This window comes from Chiloscyllium plagiosum, unplaced genomic scaffold, assembly GCF_037043375.1.
Source record: "Chiloscyllium plagiosum isolate Xiang-an unplaced genomic scaffold, Cpla_swu_hap1 HiC_scaffold_12, whole genome shotgun sequence".
NCBI classification, from domain to species: Eukaryota; Metazoa; Chordata; class Chondrichthyes; order Orectolobiformes; family Hemiscylliidae; genus Chiloscyllium; species Chiloscyllium plagiosum.
Window position 1 is genome coordinate 76,052,840 of NW_028270150.1, and position 14,738 is coordinate 76,067,577.

The 14,738-nt window shown below is 39.3% G+C and overlaps 1 protein-coding gene across 10 annotated transcripts in view; it reads right to left on the reverse strand.

Annotated features, from left to right (window-relative positions):
- The window catches only part of cnksr2a (connector enhancer of kinase suppressor of Ras 2a), a 490,411-nt gene that overhangs the window by 361,918 nt on the left and 113,755 nt on the right, over nucleotides 1-14,738 (reverse strand). For all 10 annotated transcript variants that reach the window (XM_087992951.1, XM_087992946.1, XM_087992950.1 and 7 more), the window contains exons 2-3: nucleotides 11,363-11,526; nucleotides 2,424-2,626 (exon numbers count right to left, since the gene is read on the reverse strand). In XM_087992951.1, the coding sequence (XP_087849077.1) occupies nucleotides 2,424-2,626; nucleotides 11,363-11,526 (367 nt within the window). The remainder of the gene's footprint in view (nucleotides 1-2,423; nucleotides 2,627-11,362; nucleotides 11,527-14,738) is intronic.

Genomic DNA, 14,738 nt, shown 5'->3' on the forward strand with positions numbered 1-14,738 from the left:
AACTACTGGCAAATATAGAATAAGGCTGAAAACCATTAACACAACATAAAATAATAAGTGTCTTGTAATTATAGCGCAATTTATGACTTTATAATTAAGTTAAAAATTTTCTCTCAAGCACAGTTAATCACAGGACAGAACCAATTTTACCATATCCACACTGCACTTTATCAACAAAACAGAATTTACTATTTTTTTTATTAGATAAACTCATTTTAAGTAACAAATTTGTGTTTTAGCATCAACAGCTTATACAAGTATTATCTATAGATATGCATGCATATTTCTGAAGGGGGCACCTCTAGTTTGTAAAAATTGGCAATAGAGAAAGCTATCTAACAAATAAAGAGCTTGTATTTATATAGCATGTTTCAAGTTTGCACAGCCAAGCCATTAACATTGCGAATAACAATTACCATCTCAATAGGGTTTTGCAGCCAAAAGGTCACTGAGTATTGCTGTTATGGCCAAGGTAATTGATCTGCAAGCCTTCTTTTAGAAGCAAAAAAAATCATCCAAATAATAATGTCTAGGTCTGATACTCTGGGGTGCGTTTTTCCAGTCCCATTGTTGGAAAATAAAATCTGAAAACTCATACACAATAACAACTCTGCATTTTACCAGATGGCTGGGAATTGTCTAATCGCTACCACTAGGTGGTGCAAAGTGTACGCATGCGCCAAGAAGTCAAGTGAAATATTAACCTGACACTTTTATTATGACAGAGTAAGTAGGAGTTCGACAAATGATAACTTCAAATCAAATTCAGCATCTACAGTACTTGGCTGTTGTCTTGACTTGAAATGATCGCGATCTTTTGCATGTTCAGATTGATTCGGAGGTGTGATGGTATTGAGAAGTGTCTTTAGTTTCATGTTTTATGTCTCCAATTTTTCATTTTTTGGCTGCTTTCTTGCTAAACCTGTCACAATCCTGCTTCACAGCTTAGAAAGAGCTGTGAACACTGAGAATCACTGGCAGGTATGTGGACAGGTGGCCATCGTTGCATGCTCAGTGGATGGTGGCCATCTTTGCTGATCATCATGTCATTCATTGCATTTACTCCAGGTAACATCAAGGCCACCACCCACTCAGCATGGGTCAGTGGCTACCAGTGACTCTTGAAATTCACAGCCTAATCTCAATAAGAATTCAAATTTAACTTGAAATTCACATTTGCTGAATCCCTACTTTCTCTGTTATAATAAAGGCACCTGGCAGGTATTTCACTTGACCTCTTTGCACATGTATTTACATTGCGCCCCCCAGTAGTAATGCTTATACAATTCACAGCTTACCAGATATTGCTGGTTCACTCTCCTTCTGAGTTCTGGACTTAGACTATGGTAACTGCTGCTGGACTTTGAGCTTATACTAGTGTTCTCTGAACATTCATGAAAGTTTGAATTTGTTCATGCTCCTTTCTTTTCTGTCAAAGTCCTGCAAATGTCATATTTCCATTTTTTTATATTCACCTTTTATGTTCTACAATTACAGTGTTTCTAACAGAAAGATGTACAAGAATGATCATCCATAGCATCTGCACCATTGAGATCTATTCGACAGGACAACATATCAATAATAGAATCCCTACAGCATGGAAGCAGGCCATTTGGCCCATTGATTCAGCATCAACCCTCTGAAGAGCATTCCAGATCGACACACATACCCTGTTCCTATAGCCCTGCATTTCCCATGGCTAATCCACAAAACCTACATTTCTAAACACTATGGGCAATTTAGCATGGCCAACTCACCTAACCTGCACATCTTCAGACTGTGAGAGGAAACCAGAGCACCGGGAGGAAACCCATGCAAACACCGGAAGAATGTGCAAACTCCACACAGACAATTACATGAAGGGAAATAACAACCCCCCCCCTCAGAGTTCCTGGCACTGTGTTAACCATCAGTATTTTCAGGTTTAAAAAGTATGCTGACAGAATACAAATCGATGTTGGGTGTAACTGTCTGCTGGAGGTCTTATGGTGGAACAACAGACAGGAAAAACCTAGGTTCAATAAAACTAATTAAGCAACATTAATAAAATCCACTCTGATAAAGCAATTTTAAACAAATTGTTCAGCTGATTATTCATGATTTAAATCACTAAACATTTCAATTATTCCTAATATATATTCCAGATTGATAGTAACAGTGCATTTAGAAATTTTATTTATTGAAACTCAATTTTTAACCTATTTTTATTGAAATTTATCCCCAAGTCAATACATACCAACAAAGCCACTGAATTAAATGTACCGTTTGACCCAAAAGGTCATGTAGAATTTGTAATAGGGATGATTGGAAATTTAATTACCAAGGTAAACAAGAGTTCCATTGATTCAAACCAACTAATAACCTTACACATATTTACAGTCTTTCACTCAAGAGTGTACAAATGACTACATTCTGAGAACTACCTGTCCAGCCATGCCAGGAGGCTTTTAGCAGCCCCTATGAGATCCACCACTGACGTCAGGAAATCATTTGGCAATCTTCTTGAAGTCCTTCCATCATAGTGCCCACTCCTCCTCCGGCCGGTTATGAAGTTCTGAAGATTTTTAGCAGAGGCGTTCAGTTTGTGCGATAGCGTTTTGAGGTTCTCAGTTTCAAGTCCATAGTTCTGAAAAAGACGCAAAGGTCAAATAATTCTGTGTAAGTCTGAAAATCCGTGATGGTATTGATTGATCCTTGCAAACACATCTAACAATCATTCATGGTATTACTTAAGCATTGTCTTCTACTGCAGACCCTCCCACCTACAAACACAGCATTGCAACCAATATCCAAAACAAGAAGTTAATTGAGAATTTACAAATTGACTTTTCTTGAGCAGGTACTATGTATGAAATATGCTTATAAAGCACAGCCCCAATACATTCTTTCTTGTAACAAGGTGCACTTTTAAGATTTGTTGTTTATTTCTTTAAAAAAAAGTTGTATAAACATAATTTAGACTTCACTGAAGAGAGTCAGCTATTAGCAAAAATGTGCTGAATATCAAAAATCAAAGCAGAAAATGCTGGGAAAACTCAGCAGGTCTGGCAGAAGCAGTGAAGAGAGAAACAGAGATAGCATTCAAGTCTGATAAGCCTCTGATCTGTTACCTGAACTTTGATGACTTCACCAAGAGCTGTTGATGTGGTACAGAGTGTCTTAATTTCTCTGGTCCCCACACCCACTTTAACCTGTCTCACTGTGAACTTGAAGAGATATATCGAACTCAAAACGCTGGCCTAGATCTGACCATATTTTGACTGTGCCATTTCGGACGAGTTTCACAGAGGATTTCTCTCTATGAGACCAAGTGAGTTTTCTCACACTGCTATCCCAAACTCGCTTCCCCATCTCCATGGCATCCACCGCTAGTCTGATTCGCCCACTCACTATAACCAGAGGTATGTATCATAGCCGGACAGCTAGGTAATCCTGGTTCTGGCGCCATGCTAAATTGCCCATAGTGTCCAGGCTAGGGATACAGCGGGGATTGTATCTGTGTGGATGCTCTTTGGAGGTCAGTGGAGACTCGATGGGCCAAATGGCCTCTTTCTGCCCTGTCGGGACTTTGTAATTCGATGTCAAAACATTGTACTCAGTACAATTCTCATCAAACTAAGAATTCAGAACACCCTGCTGAGATCATTGTGACTTTTTAAATTCATCTAAGCATTCGAAATATCAGAAGGTAGTAAGTTAATTTACTGGCTAAGTGTAAGTTAAGCAGGCTTTTAGAGGGATTCTTGCTATGAGGCCAACTGAGCCATTTGTTACCATACCTCACCAAATGCACCAGATTAACTAACAATCCTACCCACATGTCATCCCTCACATCCGATTCTATTCCTATTTTACCATGTGCCATTTCTGGAATAATACAGTCATAGTCATTCAGCACATCAAAGGCCTTTTGGCCCACCACATCTATACTGACCAACAAATACCAAACTACAGTAATCCCATTTACCTTATTTGGTCCATGGTCTGCCAAGTCCTGCCATTTTAAGTACTTATCCAGATGCTTCTTAGATGTTGTGGGAGTACCTGCCTCTCAGGCAGCATATTCCATATTTCTACCACACGCTGGATGAAAGAATTCTATTGCATATCTCCTCTGAACCATGTACTCCTCACCTTAAGGTTATGCCATCTGGTCTTAGACATGAGAAAAGTATTCTCATGATCTACTTTACCTCTGCCTCCCATAATTCTGCACACATCAATCAGATGCCCCATCAGCCTCCTCTGCTGAAGTAAAACAAACCCAGTCTATCCAGTCTCTCCTCATCCCAGGCAATAACCTGGTGAATTGTCTTTGCACCCGCTCTACTGTAATCATGTTCTTCCAATAGCGTGGCGACTAGAACTGCACACAGTATTCCACCTGTAGCCTAACCAAAGCTTTATATAGTTGCAACAAGACTTCCTTGTTCCTATATTATATGCCTTGGCTAATGAAGGCAAGCATTCATATGCCTTCTTCACCATCCCGTCTACCTCTGCCGACTCCTTGACGGATCTAAGGATTTGTACATCAAAGTTCCTTTGTTCCTCAGTTCTCCCTGGCAACCCACCATTCATTGTGTATGTCCTTTCCTTACTATACCTCCCAAAATGCATCTCCTTGCACTTACTGGATTAAATTCCATTGTTTTGCCCAATACACCAGCTGATCAATATCAGACTGCAGCCTGAGACAAGCTCCTTACTAGCAACAAAACCATAAATGTTCATTTGATCTGTTAACTTAAATCTTCTACATTCAAGTTGTCAATCTACATAAGAAAGAGGAACGGCACGGTGGCACAGTGGTTAGCACTGCTGCCTCGCAGCGCCAGAGACCCGGGTTCAATTCCCGCCTCAGGCGACTGACTGTGTGGAGTTTGCACGTTCTCCCCGTGTCTGCGTGGGTTTCCTCCGGGTGCTCCGGTTTCCTCCCAAAGTCCAAAGATGTGCAGGTCAGGTGAATTGGCCATACTAAAAAAAATTGCCCGTAGTGTTAGGTAAGGGGTAAATGTAGGGGTATGGGTGGGTTTCGCTTCGGCGGGTCGGTGTGGACTTGTTGGGCCGAAGGGCCTGTTTCCACACTGTAATCTAATCTAATCTAACCAATGCCCAGGGTACCACTGGTGACAGGTTTCCAATTACAAAACAACTCTCCACCATTCCCACTTGCCTCCAGTTTTCCAACTTGTATTGGGTCCCATAGGTTCTTAACTTTTGGACAAGCCTTCCATGCCTGACTTTATAAAAGGTCTTACTGAAGCCCACATAAACCACATCAACTGCGTTACCCTGCTAAATACAAATATATTTAGCTACATCTGCTCTTCAAGAGAGTTTACACCTACATCATCAATTTGTGACTCTCATACTAGGGTTTGAAACCCATGCAACAGCTAAAATGAAGCTTGTCTGAACTAAGAAATAAGTTAAAATGAGTTCAGGGTCCCTTCATGTGTGATGCATGCCTCACCCATTCCACAAAAAAGAAATGGATCCTAATAAACGGTCAGAAATTGCAGCAGATTTTCCAACTTTTTCCCACCATTTTAAAAGGTCTCTACAAAAATTCTGGCCATTTTGATGCAAAGCTTCCATCAAACACAAGGATAATATGTAACTGTGGATATGGATAATGTACATTAGAACAGAAATAAGTTCTCACTTCCTCTGAACGATAAATCGACAAATGTAAATGGACATTTATTGAGCTACTGAGAAAATATTGTTTTGTGCAATTCCATGTTAAAATAATTTGAGTATGTTTACATGTAAGGTACAGTGACAAATGATCAGGTAAGCTTTGTATCATTACTGTCATTTTCTTATAAGAGACCAAAGAACAGCAAAATATTCTAATTTCCTCCTTCTATTTATACGTAAATGGACTCTTCACATTTTTTAATAAAAAATGTTTCTGTGGCTATAATAAACTTTCTATTTAACGAAGACCTTCCATACAAATAAACAGATCCCACAGAAACAGCTCCAATCTGCTGCAGTTACAATTAGTTTGAGGAAAGTTAGCCAGGGATGAAAGTGCAATCCATAATCATGCTTTTTTTTAACTACTGAGGGCTGGACCTCATATCTTGAGTAGATAATTTACATCTAGAGCAGCTTGCAGCCCGGTGCCAGCCGGTGACCCTTCACCTCTAGGTCAGTTTCTTGTTGGTTTAAGTCCAACATTGGGATCTAATCTCATAATCCAGTCATACTGCGGTACTGTCAGCAAACTGTGCTGTTGGGTTCTATATTAAATCAGAGCATTCGGGTGTGATATTAAGTTAATGCAAAGTACCTGTGATAGTTCTCAGATACGGCAGACTATCACCTGGTGTCCCAGCATTGCTTCAACAGGTGCACCCAAAAATAAACAGGCCAGATGGTCACTCATCTCACTGTTTCGCCATATTACTGACATAGCTTGCTGCCACTTTGCAAAATAGCATTTCCAAAGCAATTCAATACAAAGTGTTTTGAAGCACTTAGAGGAACATATTCAAAAAGTACAGTAAATTTTACCTTTTCGTTTCAAGGAGGAAAGGGAAATAAATTGAAAATCGCAGAAGGTCCTTCATTAATTACAAAAAAAGGGAATCCTACAACTGTGAATATGGGACAGTTGGAATTGCTCACTCATATCAGCTGTGTGAAGAAAACTGGTTATCGCATAGCTTAAGTCACAATTTCACATTTGAAAATGATTCCGATGCAGGAGACCAAGTAATAAGACAATTCTCAAAATCATAATTCACCAAAGTGTAAAAAGTACTTCTGTTCATTTGCTTGACTGCTTCAAAAATGCCGATTTTATATTAAGGGTCTCACCAAGATATATCCAGTGCCTCTGCTAGACATGAAGCTGTCATTAACGTTCACATTTCCATTGAGACTATTGAATACTCTTGATCCACATTTATTTGAAAAGACCACATTCTGTTTTCATATTCTATCTTTCTGGATTGACTGAAGAGACCATCGAAACAGGCTTTGATAAATAAATGAACAGGATTTGCTGACGAATCCAGACAACATTAATTCAATTAAAATTGAAAGGTTTAAAGTTCATAAGGGATGAGTAATTTCTACCTTTTCCATTTAATAAGCCAAGCAAGGGGATTGCCTAGCCATTACTGAGTTGCCTGATTTTTATTTCTATCATCTCTCAACTACAAAGAACTCAGAAAAACCCAACTGCTCACAATGATGAGATATCAGAGATTTTTACACTTGAGCAGTACAACCTTTCAACCCTCCATCCACATACATACCTTGGGAATTTCTAAAAGCTTACATTACCACACCTAACTTATTTAGGAATGGCATTAACTTCTAAAAGTAAGAAAGTATCTTTCTGGAGCCTGCAATGAGTAGTTGGGGAATGGGATCATAGCTGATCTGTGACCAGGAAAATTCTGGATGATATTTGCTCATTTTTCCTCGCTTCTACTGTGGAACAGTGAGGATATTAGATTAGATTAGATTAGATTAGATTAGATTAGATTAGATTAGATTACTTACAGTGTGGAAACAGGCCCTTCGGCTCAACAAGTCCACACCGACCCGCCGAAGCGCACCCACCCAGACCCATTCCCCTACATTTACCCCGCACCTAACACTACAGGCAATTTAGCGTGGCCAATTCACCTAACCTGCACATTTTTTTTTGGAGTGTGGGAGGAAACCGGAGCACCCGGAGGAAACCCACGCAGACACGGGGAGAATGTGCAAACTCCACACAGTCGGTCGCCTGAGGCGGGAATTGAACCCGGGTCTCTGGCGCTGTGAGGCAGCAGTGCTAACCACTGTGCCACCGTGCCGCCGATATATTATGAGGAATGCTCCATATGTGAAAACAGTGCCAATAGCCACAGCACTCTTTTTGTTTAACATTTCTGATATATTTCTGAAAGTGAAATCAGCTGTAACTAGGCATAGAAGTATAAACTGAAGTATTTAGACTAACTGTGCTGTCAAAGGCTCTAACGCAAGGTTCAGAGGACTGTGGATATTATGTGAGTTTGTTTCAACCAGAGAAAATATTGGAGGATATAATTCAAGCTGTCAAAATACTTCGGGGAATTGATGAACTAATTGAATTAGAACATAAGCACAGAATTTATTTATAAGTAATAAGCAGGACCAGAGATTAAAGAAAACAGATGGACAGACAGAATGGAATCTGAGTGACAAAAGTTGAAGTGGAAATTAATTCTCTCCAAATGTAATTGGGGGGCAATAGGTCAGAGTTAAATCAAGAAATTTGCAAAAAAGACAAGTATTAAGGCACTTCTTCTGATTTCTAAGGAGATAAAACAGCTTTTATATGAGGTTTTCACTCAGGAAATTAAAATGACATTGACATGCCAATTTGTCTGCTTTTTTTCATATTATTACAAGTTGAGTATCGAGACTACACTCTAACTTTGTAACTTATTAATCATGATACATACGAGAAATTTAAAATTGATTTTTCAGGATTGTTGTTTAATTTAGCCATGATGGAATTCTGCCAATCAGGTCTTTGCCTTTTTATTTGGTGTGCATTTCATATTTTATGTCCTTTCTACACCATAATTCTCAGGCAGTTACCAGGACAAATCTTAAGATTGAGATAATTGTGTTGCTTCACTGTTGCTGCAAGTACACGGAATTGTTGCAGTTCAAAACATAACCAGGTGGTTCATTGAAATTCTGTCTTTTCTTCTACAACAGCAATTCTGTTAATCCCCAGACTTACCTTGCAGCCCTCCAATTTTTATCTCTTCAGGTGATTATCTCATTCCCTTTAGAAAATGTAACTGAATTTACCTCCGCCACACTGTACAGAAAACAGTGCATTCTCCAGAATTGGGTACAATACTCCAGCTAAAGCCAAATCAGTGTTTTATCAAGATTCAACAACTTTCCTAGTCTTGAACTTCATCGTCTTAGATATTTGTGAACTGCTTGTTTGATATGTAGCACCGATGAGCAGAAATTTCCTTGAATTAAACATCAGGAAGAAGGAAGCCATCATCTTCATTTCCCATTCCAATGTTCCTTACTGGCTCCATCAATCTCCCTGCTAAGTCAGAGATTAAGCCAGTCTCCTCACAATATCGGTGGAACATTTGAATCGTAGACCAGTTTCTCAATTCATATCTATGCTGTCATTAAGACTGTCTACTTCTACCCTGTACTCTCCCACATCTTGTCCCTGTTGCAACACACGTACTCCTGAAAACCCCATCCATTATTACTTCTAAGCTCGACTATTCTAACACACTTATGTCTGGTTTCCCATATTTTACGCTGCACCCAAAGATCTACTCTCGTATTTTAACTCACATCAAGTCCCATTTCCATCACCCCTGAGTTCTCACTGATTTACACTGGCTCTTGGTAAGCAATGCCTTTGATTGTAAAATTCACAACTTTATTTTCAATTCATCTGTGATCCCCTCCAGCTCTACAACTCTCTGAGATAAATGCAATCCTCTGGTCTCTTGTGCCCTCGCAATTTCAATTGCTCCCACCATTGAGCCTTCCCTGAGCTCTCAAATTCCCTCCCAACACCTTCCCATTTTTCTTTTCTGTTTTAAGAAATGTATTAACACCTAGCTTTTGACCTGACCTTTGCTTATGAGGCACAAGTGACACGTAGCTCTATAATGCTCCTGTGAAGCAACTTGAAAGGCTTCATTACAGTAAAAGTGCAATCGGCAATATATAAGCACGTATAGTCATTGACATTGTTTTCAAATACATGCCTGAATAATTTCTGAGCTCTGACACCTTTTGTTCCTGAGATCCAATTGCCTGCACATTGTTTCTGGAGATAAGTATCAACAGGCTGCTTCCAGGTGCCAGTCCAAGAACCACAGATGGGCTCCCAAGTGGGTGGACCACTTACGGTACCCAAGATTGTTGGCAGCTGGACCCCACTGAGAGGAGTGGGCTCTGCCAATGCAGGCAGGAAATCACAGGCCTGCCTGCAATGGAAGAGTCCGCTGCTGACTTCAAAACTGGGCACAAAATAAAGTGTGACCAGATCTTTCAGGCCATCAGTTTGGCGAAGATGTTCCTCCGCATGATGTCTCACAGTCGCAATTGTGGTGATCTGGCATCAGTGGCTGATAGAAACCAGCAGGGCAACATTAGACTTTGTTTTGCTTCCGACAGAACACCTCCTGAAATGTGCCAGACTTAGCTTCAGCAGGGAAACCATCCACCACAAGTAAGATTTCAGCAACATGTCCAAATTGTTCCTAGATGTTAATCTGCTGATATTTATCTGTCTGCCACTCCTAGGTAGGTGGCAAAGTCATTCAGATTCTGCTTTCTGACAAGATTGTGCAGAGGTGGGAACAAATCCAGAGTGTGTCATCCTACCGCCAAAAGCTGATTTGATGCAGCTAATAAGATTCCACTCTCTGGCTCTGTACCTAAAGCTCCAAATCCTGTGTGCTCCTATTGACCATATTCTCAAACTGCCTTGCTAGCTTCAACAATCTGTACACCAATACCCAGCCTTTCCCATGGTCTCCCTGTTCCTACACCATAGGATGTTACTTCTCCATCCTTGCTTCCAAAGTACATCACTTCACACTCCTCTACATTAAGTTTCATCTGCCATCAGTCTGCTCATTCTACTGGCCCATCTATGTCCTCTTTAAGTCTATCACTTTCCTCCTCACAATTCACAACACATCTAAGTATTGTATTTGCAAAATTTGAAATGTTATTTTTGCACAGAGTAACTCTAATAATAATAACTGTGGAAAAGATCACACGTGAATTACAGAACAACATAAGTTAATCAATGGAGTGTTGAAAAACATGTTTAAATACTTGCTTTTTTTTCTGCTAAAACTTGTAAATATTGTTAGCAAAACAACCTATTTAATACATTACATTCTCTACAGGCCTCCATACAGAATGCATTTATGACAGAGAAGACAAACTGACTGTGAAATATGAAAGATGTTAAATTCCCAGTTCTATAGTACTGAAAAACTTAGCATTGTAAACCGATGCTTCATCCTGAACTCGATCAGCAGAGCCTAAACAGGGCTGGGGATCAGGGAAGGAAAAGAAAAGGCTGCTGACTTCAACTGTTAAGCTTTCTGACTCATGCTGTGCTGCCTGTTGCCATATGTTGCAAAAAAGTCATTGAATGCGACAGCTCAGGAGACCAGACAATTCATTTGGGCTTTCTGAAAGATTATCCAATTAGTACCCTTCCTTCATTCATTCGTCATAGCCCTGCAAAATTTCCTTCTTCAATTACGAACTGTCTTTTCTGAAAAGGTACTAGTTTGAAACATGTTTCTTAAAAGTTCTGATATAGAAAAGGCAAAGAGATTGTATTCACCAAAGCACACAGCAGGTCCACTGCCTCCAAGATCAGTTCCTGATGGCCAATACGAGTGACCCCAAGCTCCTCCAGTTCCTGATGAGTGATTCGCAGAAGTTGATCTCCACTGACTTTTTCCCTCTCAAAGTTCTTAATGTACTGTTGCAGGCAGTCATCAAGGCCTAATGGAAATGAGCAGAAAACAAAATTAAACTTCCGTAAAGTACAAATTTCAGTACATAGCACATCCCATTGGAGCTGCACTGCTGTTGCATATTAGTTATGTGGAATCAATTTCGAGTTATGTGTGACAGCAAATAAAACATGCAAATGTTTAATTTCCCTTCAGTACTTCTGTAGTCCACAGTGACAAGATTTTAATCTGCTGAACTGCAGTAATCTAATGCTTTGTAAATCATAAATTCAGCTGCTATATAACAGATACTGTATAAGTTATAAAATATATATTTCAAACCAAAGCTAAAAGTATCAAGTAAATCTGTCAACCCGCCATTTGAGATGCCGGCTGTACTTTAATGGTAGCACCTTGGCCTCTTGTAAATTGGACCATAAGACCATTAAGTATAACAGCAGAATTAGGCCATTCAGCCCAATGAGCCTGCTCCACCATCTGATCTTTTTCTCAATCCCATTCTCCTGTGCTCTCCCCATAACCTCGATCCCCTTAATAATCAAGGATCTATTTATCTCTGTCTTATATACAATTAAACACTTTAGAAATCAACTCACTCACTCATTGATAATCAACGATTGATTCCCACAGTGATCAGTCCTTTCACAAGCTCTTTTTAATATTAGAACCAGCTATAAAAGCTCATTCAAACTTAATATTGAAGTGAATTGATGCTTAACACCATTGTATATTTATGTGTTTATTTTTGTTTTCAGTAAATTACAGATCCGGTATGTTTGAAAATATCCCACATCATTTCTCATCTATTAAAATCAGCCACATTATTCAAATTTAACAGAAAATGCAATTTCTAATGACATACATTGAGCTACTGAAGGAGCTTGTCAGTGACTTCAGGAGATGGAGTGGAGGGCACACCCTTGTCTGCATCAACGGTGCTGAGGTGCAGGTGCTCTAAGTACCTAGGAGTGATGATCATCAACAATCTGTCCTGGTCCACCCAGGTCGACACAATGTCTCTACTTCCTCAGGAGGCTAAGGAAATTTGGCATGTCCACAAGGACGGTTACCAATTTTTATTGATGCACCGTAGCATCCCACCTGGATGCATCACAAGAAACTACAGAGGGTTGTGAACACAGTCCGGTCTATTGCGCGAAACCAGCCTCTCATCCATTGACTCTGTCTACACTTCCTGCTGCATCAGGAAAGCAACCAACATCAAGGATCCCTCCCAACCCAGTTAAACTCTCTTCCACCTTCTTCCATCCGACAGAAGATATGAAAGCTTGAATACAGGCATGCACAGATTCAAGAACAGCGTCTTCCCTGCTGTTACCAGACTTTTGAACAGATGTCTCAAATGTTAAATCTGATCTCTCTCTCTCTGCACCTTCTCTGTGTCTGTAACACTGTGTTCTGCATTGTTCTGCTACCCTGATGCACTTTGTACAGTATGATCTGTCTACATAGCACACTAAACATCACTTTTCATTGTATCTTGGTACTTGTGACAAGAATGATTTAAATTCAAACTCAAGGAAATTTAATTCAAACAAAAAAATCTCAAATGGGTATCAAAGACATATAACTTGATATCCTTTTTTTCTAGGTAACAAATGAGCTATAAGGAAAGTTATCAAAAATTTGGTCCAAGTAAAGGAATTTAAGGAGACCATTATAGCAATCGGGAATGTTTATAGAGAGAATTCAGCTGCTAGAGAGGTGTGCACAGTGGTGGTGTAAGTATGAAAAACTGACAATTCCTTTGATTTTGAAGCAAAGAACCTGTTTTATCTACAGAAAGCAGAAAATCCACTTCACTGATATCCACCTTCAATCACTTTTCCCATTTCTTACTCTTATTACTTAAATGGAAAATAGGATCATGCGCATTTTTAAAAAAAATCTTCATAGCTGAATATAAAATATTTTACTTTATCTAAGTTGGTCATGCAATGCTGTTACTTCTAATCTTTCATATACGACAACCTGTAATGATTAGCTGCATGACTGGAGTTGAATGTATCCTCAGAAAAAGCTAGCTACCACAGAGTTCCACATGTGAAAAATATTGCTTCTGAGACAGGCTTTTGTTGCCTACTTTAAGTTAGATTGATGATTCGAGGAAGGATCTGTGAATTCTAGTATCTTAAAGCCTAATGTCAGTGACAGTGAGAACAACTCCTGAAGCACTTTAGAGGAGTCTACAAATAAGCACTTGAATTCAGTACCGTTGGTAGCAATCAGCTCAGTGTTGGAGTGAGGACCTTGTGGAATTCTATAACAGGATGGCTAAAATTGTGGATGCGAGTGATTAAATAAATATGGTTTATTTGGTTTTTCTAAGTTTTGCAGTAAGTTCCTCATGAGGCTAATAAGGAGGTTTCAAACTTACATGGTACTTTACAAATTGTCTAGACAGACTGACAACAAGCCTGAGGACAGAATACTGATTGGGGATGACCATTGAAAAATGCTCTGCCCAAGACAAAGTAGAGAGTAGTGTTCCAATGGTATCCAGTCTACATCATTTGCAATATTGAATTGCCATACAACATGACGTCACAGACTTATTAAATCTACAGATGGCAGAGTTTTGTGGTGGAGGAATAAGTAGAAGTGAGGATGACGACCTTTCAAAAAACCTGAACTAATTATCTGGATGGCTCAGAGACAGCAGATGTATTTTACCGTTTATATATACATAGATAAAGCACAAAGGAGCAGAGAACAGTAAATGTGTAGAACACAAAAGCATTTGTCTCTCCTGTCAGAAAAACAAAGAAAAGGATTTGGGGCGATCACTCATACTTGGAATGCATCTGGTCAGAAGGCAGGTTATTAATAAGACAATTTAGGATACTGGTATTGGTCATACTGGTATTCAGACATATGGTAAGGCCAAATTTGAAGTGAACAAGCAGTCCAGATTGTTGGATGTCAGAGTGAATACCAGTACATTTTAAATAATTCTCAGATGAGTGATCAGTACAAGTTCATACTGAGTGACTTAATTAATTTTCACCAAAAGACAAACAGGATGATAGATTCAGCCTTCAAAAAAATCATTGAGGGAGAAGTGCATTTACAATTTGCTTGGATAACACATAGAAAGAGGATGAATAATCCATAAGTCTCAATTACTAATATGCAAATGGTTCTTTTCCTCAGTTGAACATATGTAAGGACTTATCTTTTATTTTTGTGCTTTTTTTTGTCAACCTATGGACTGAAATG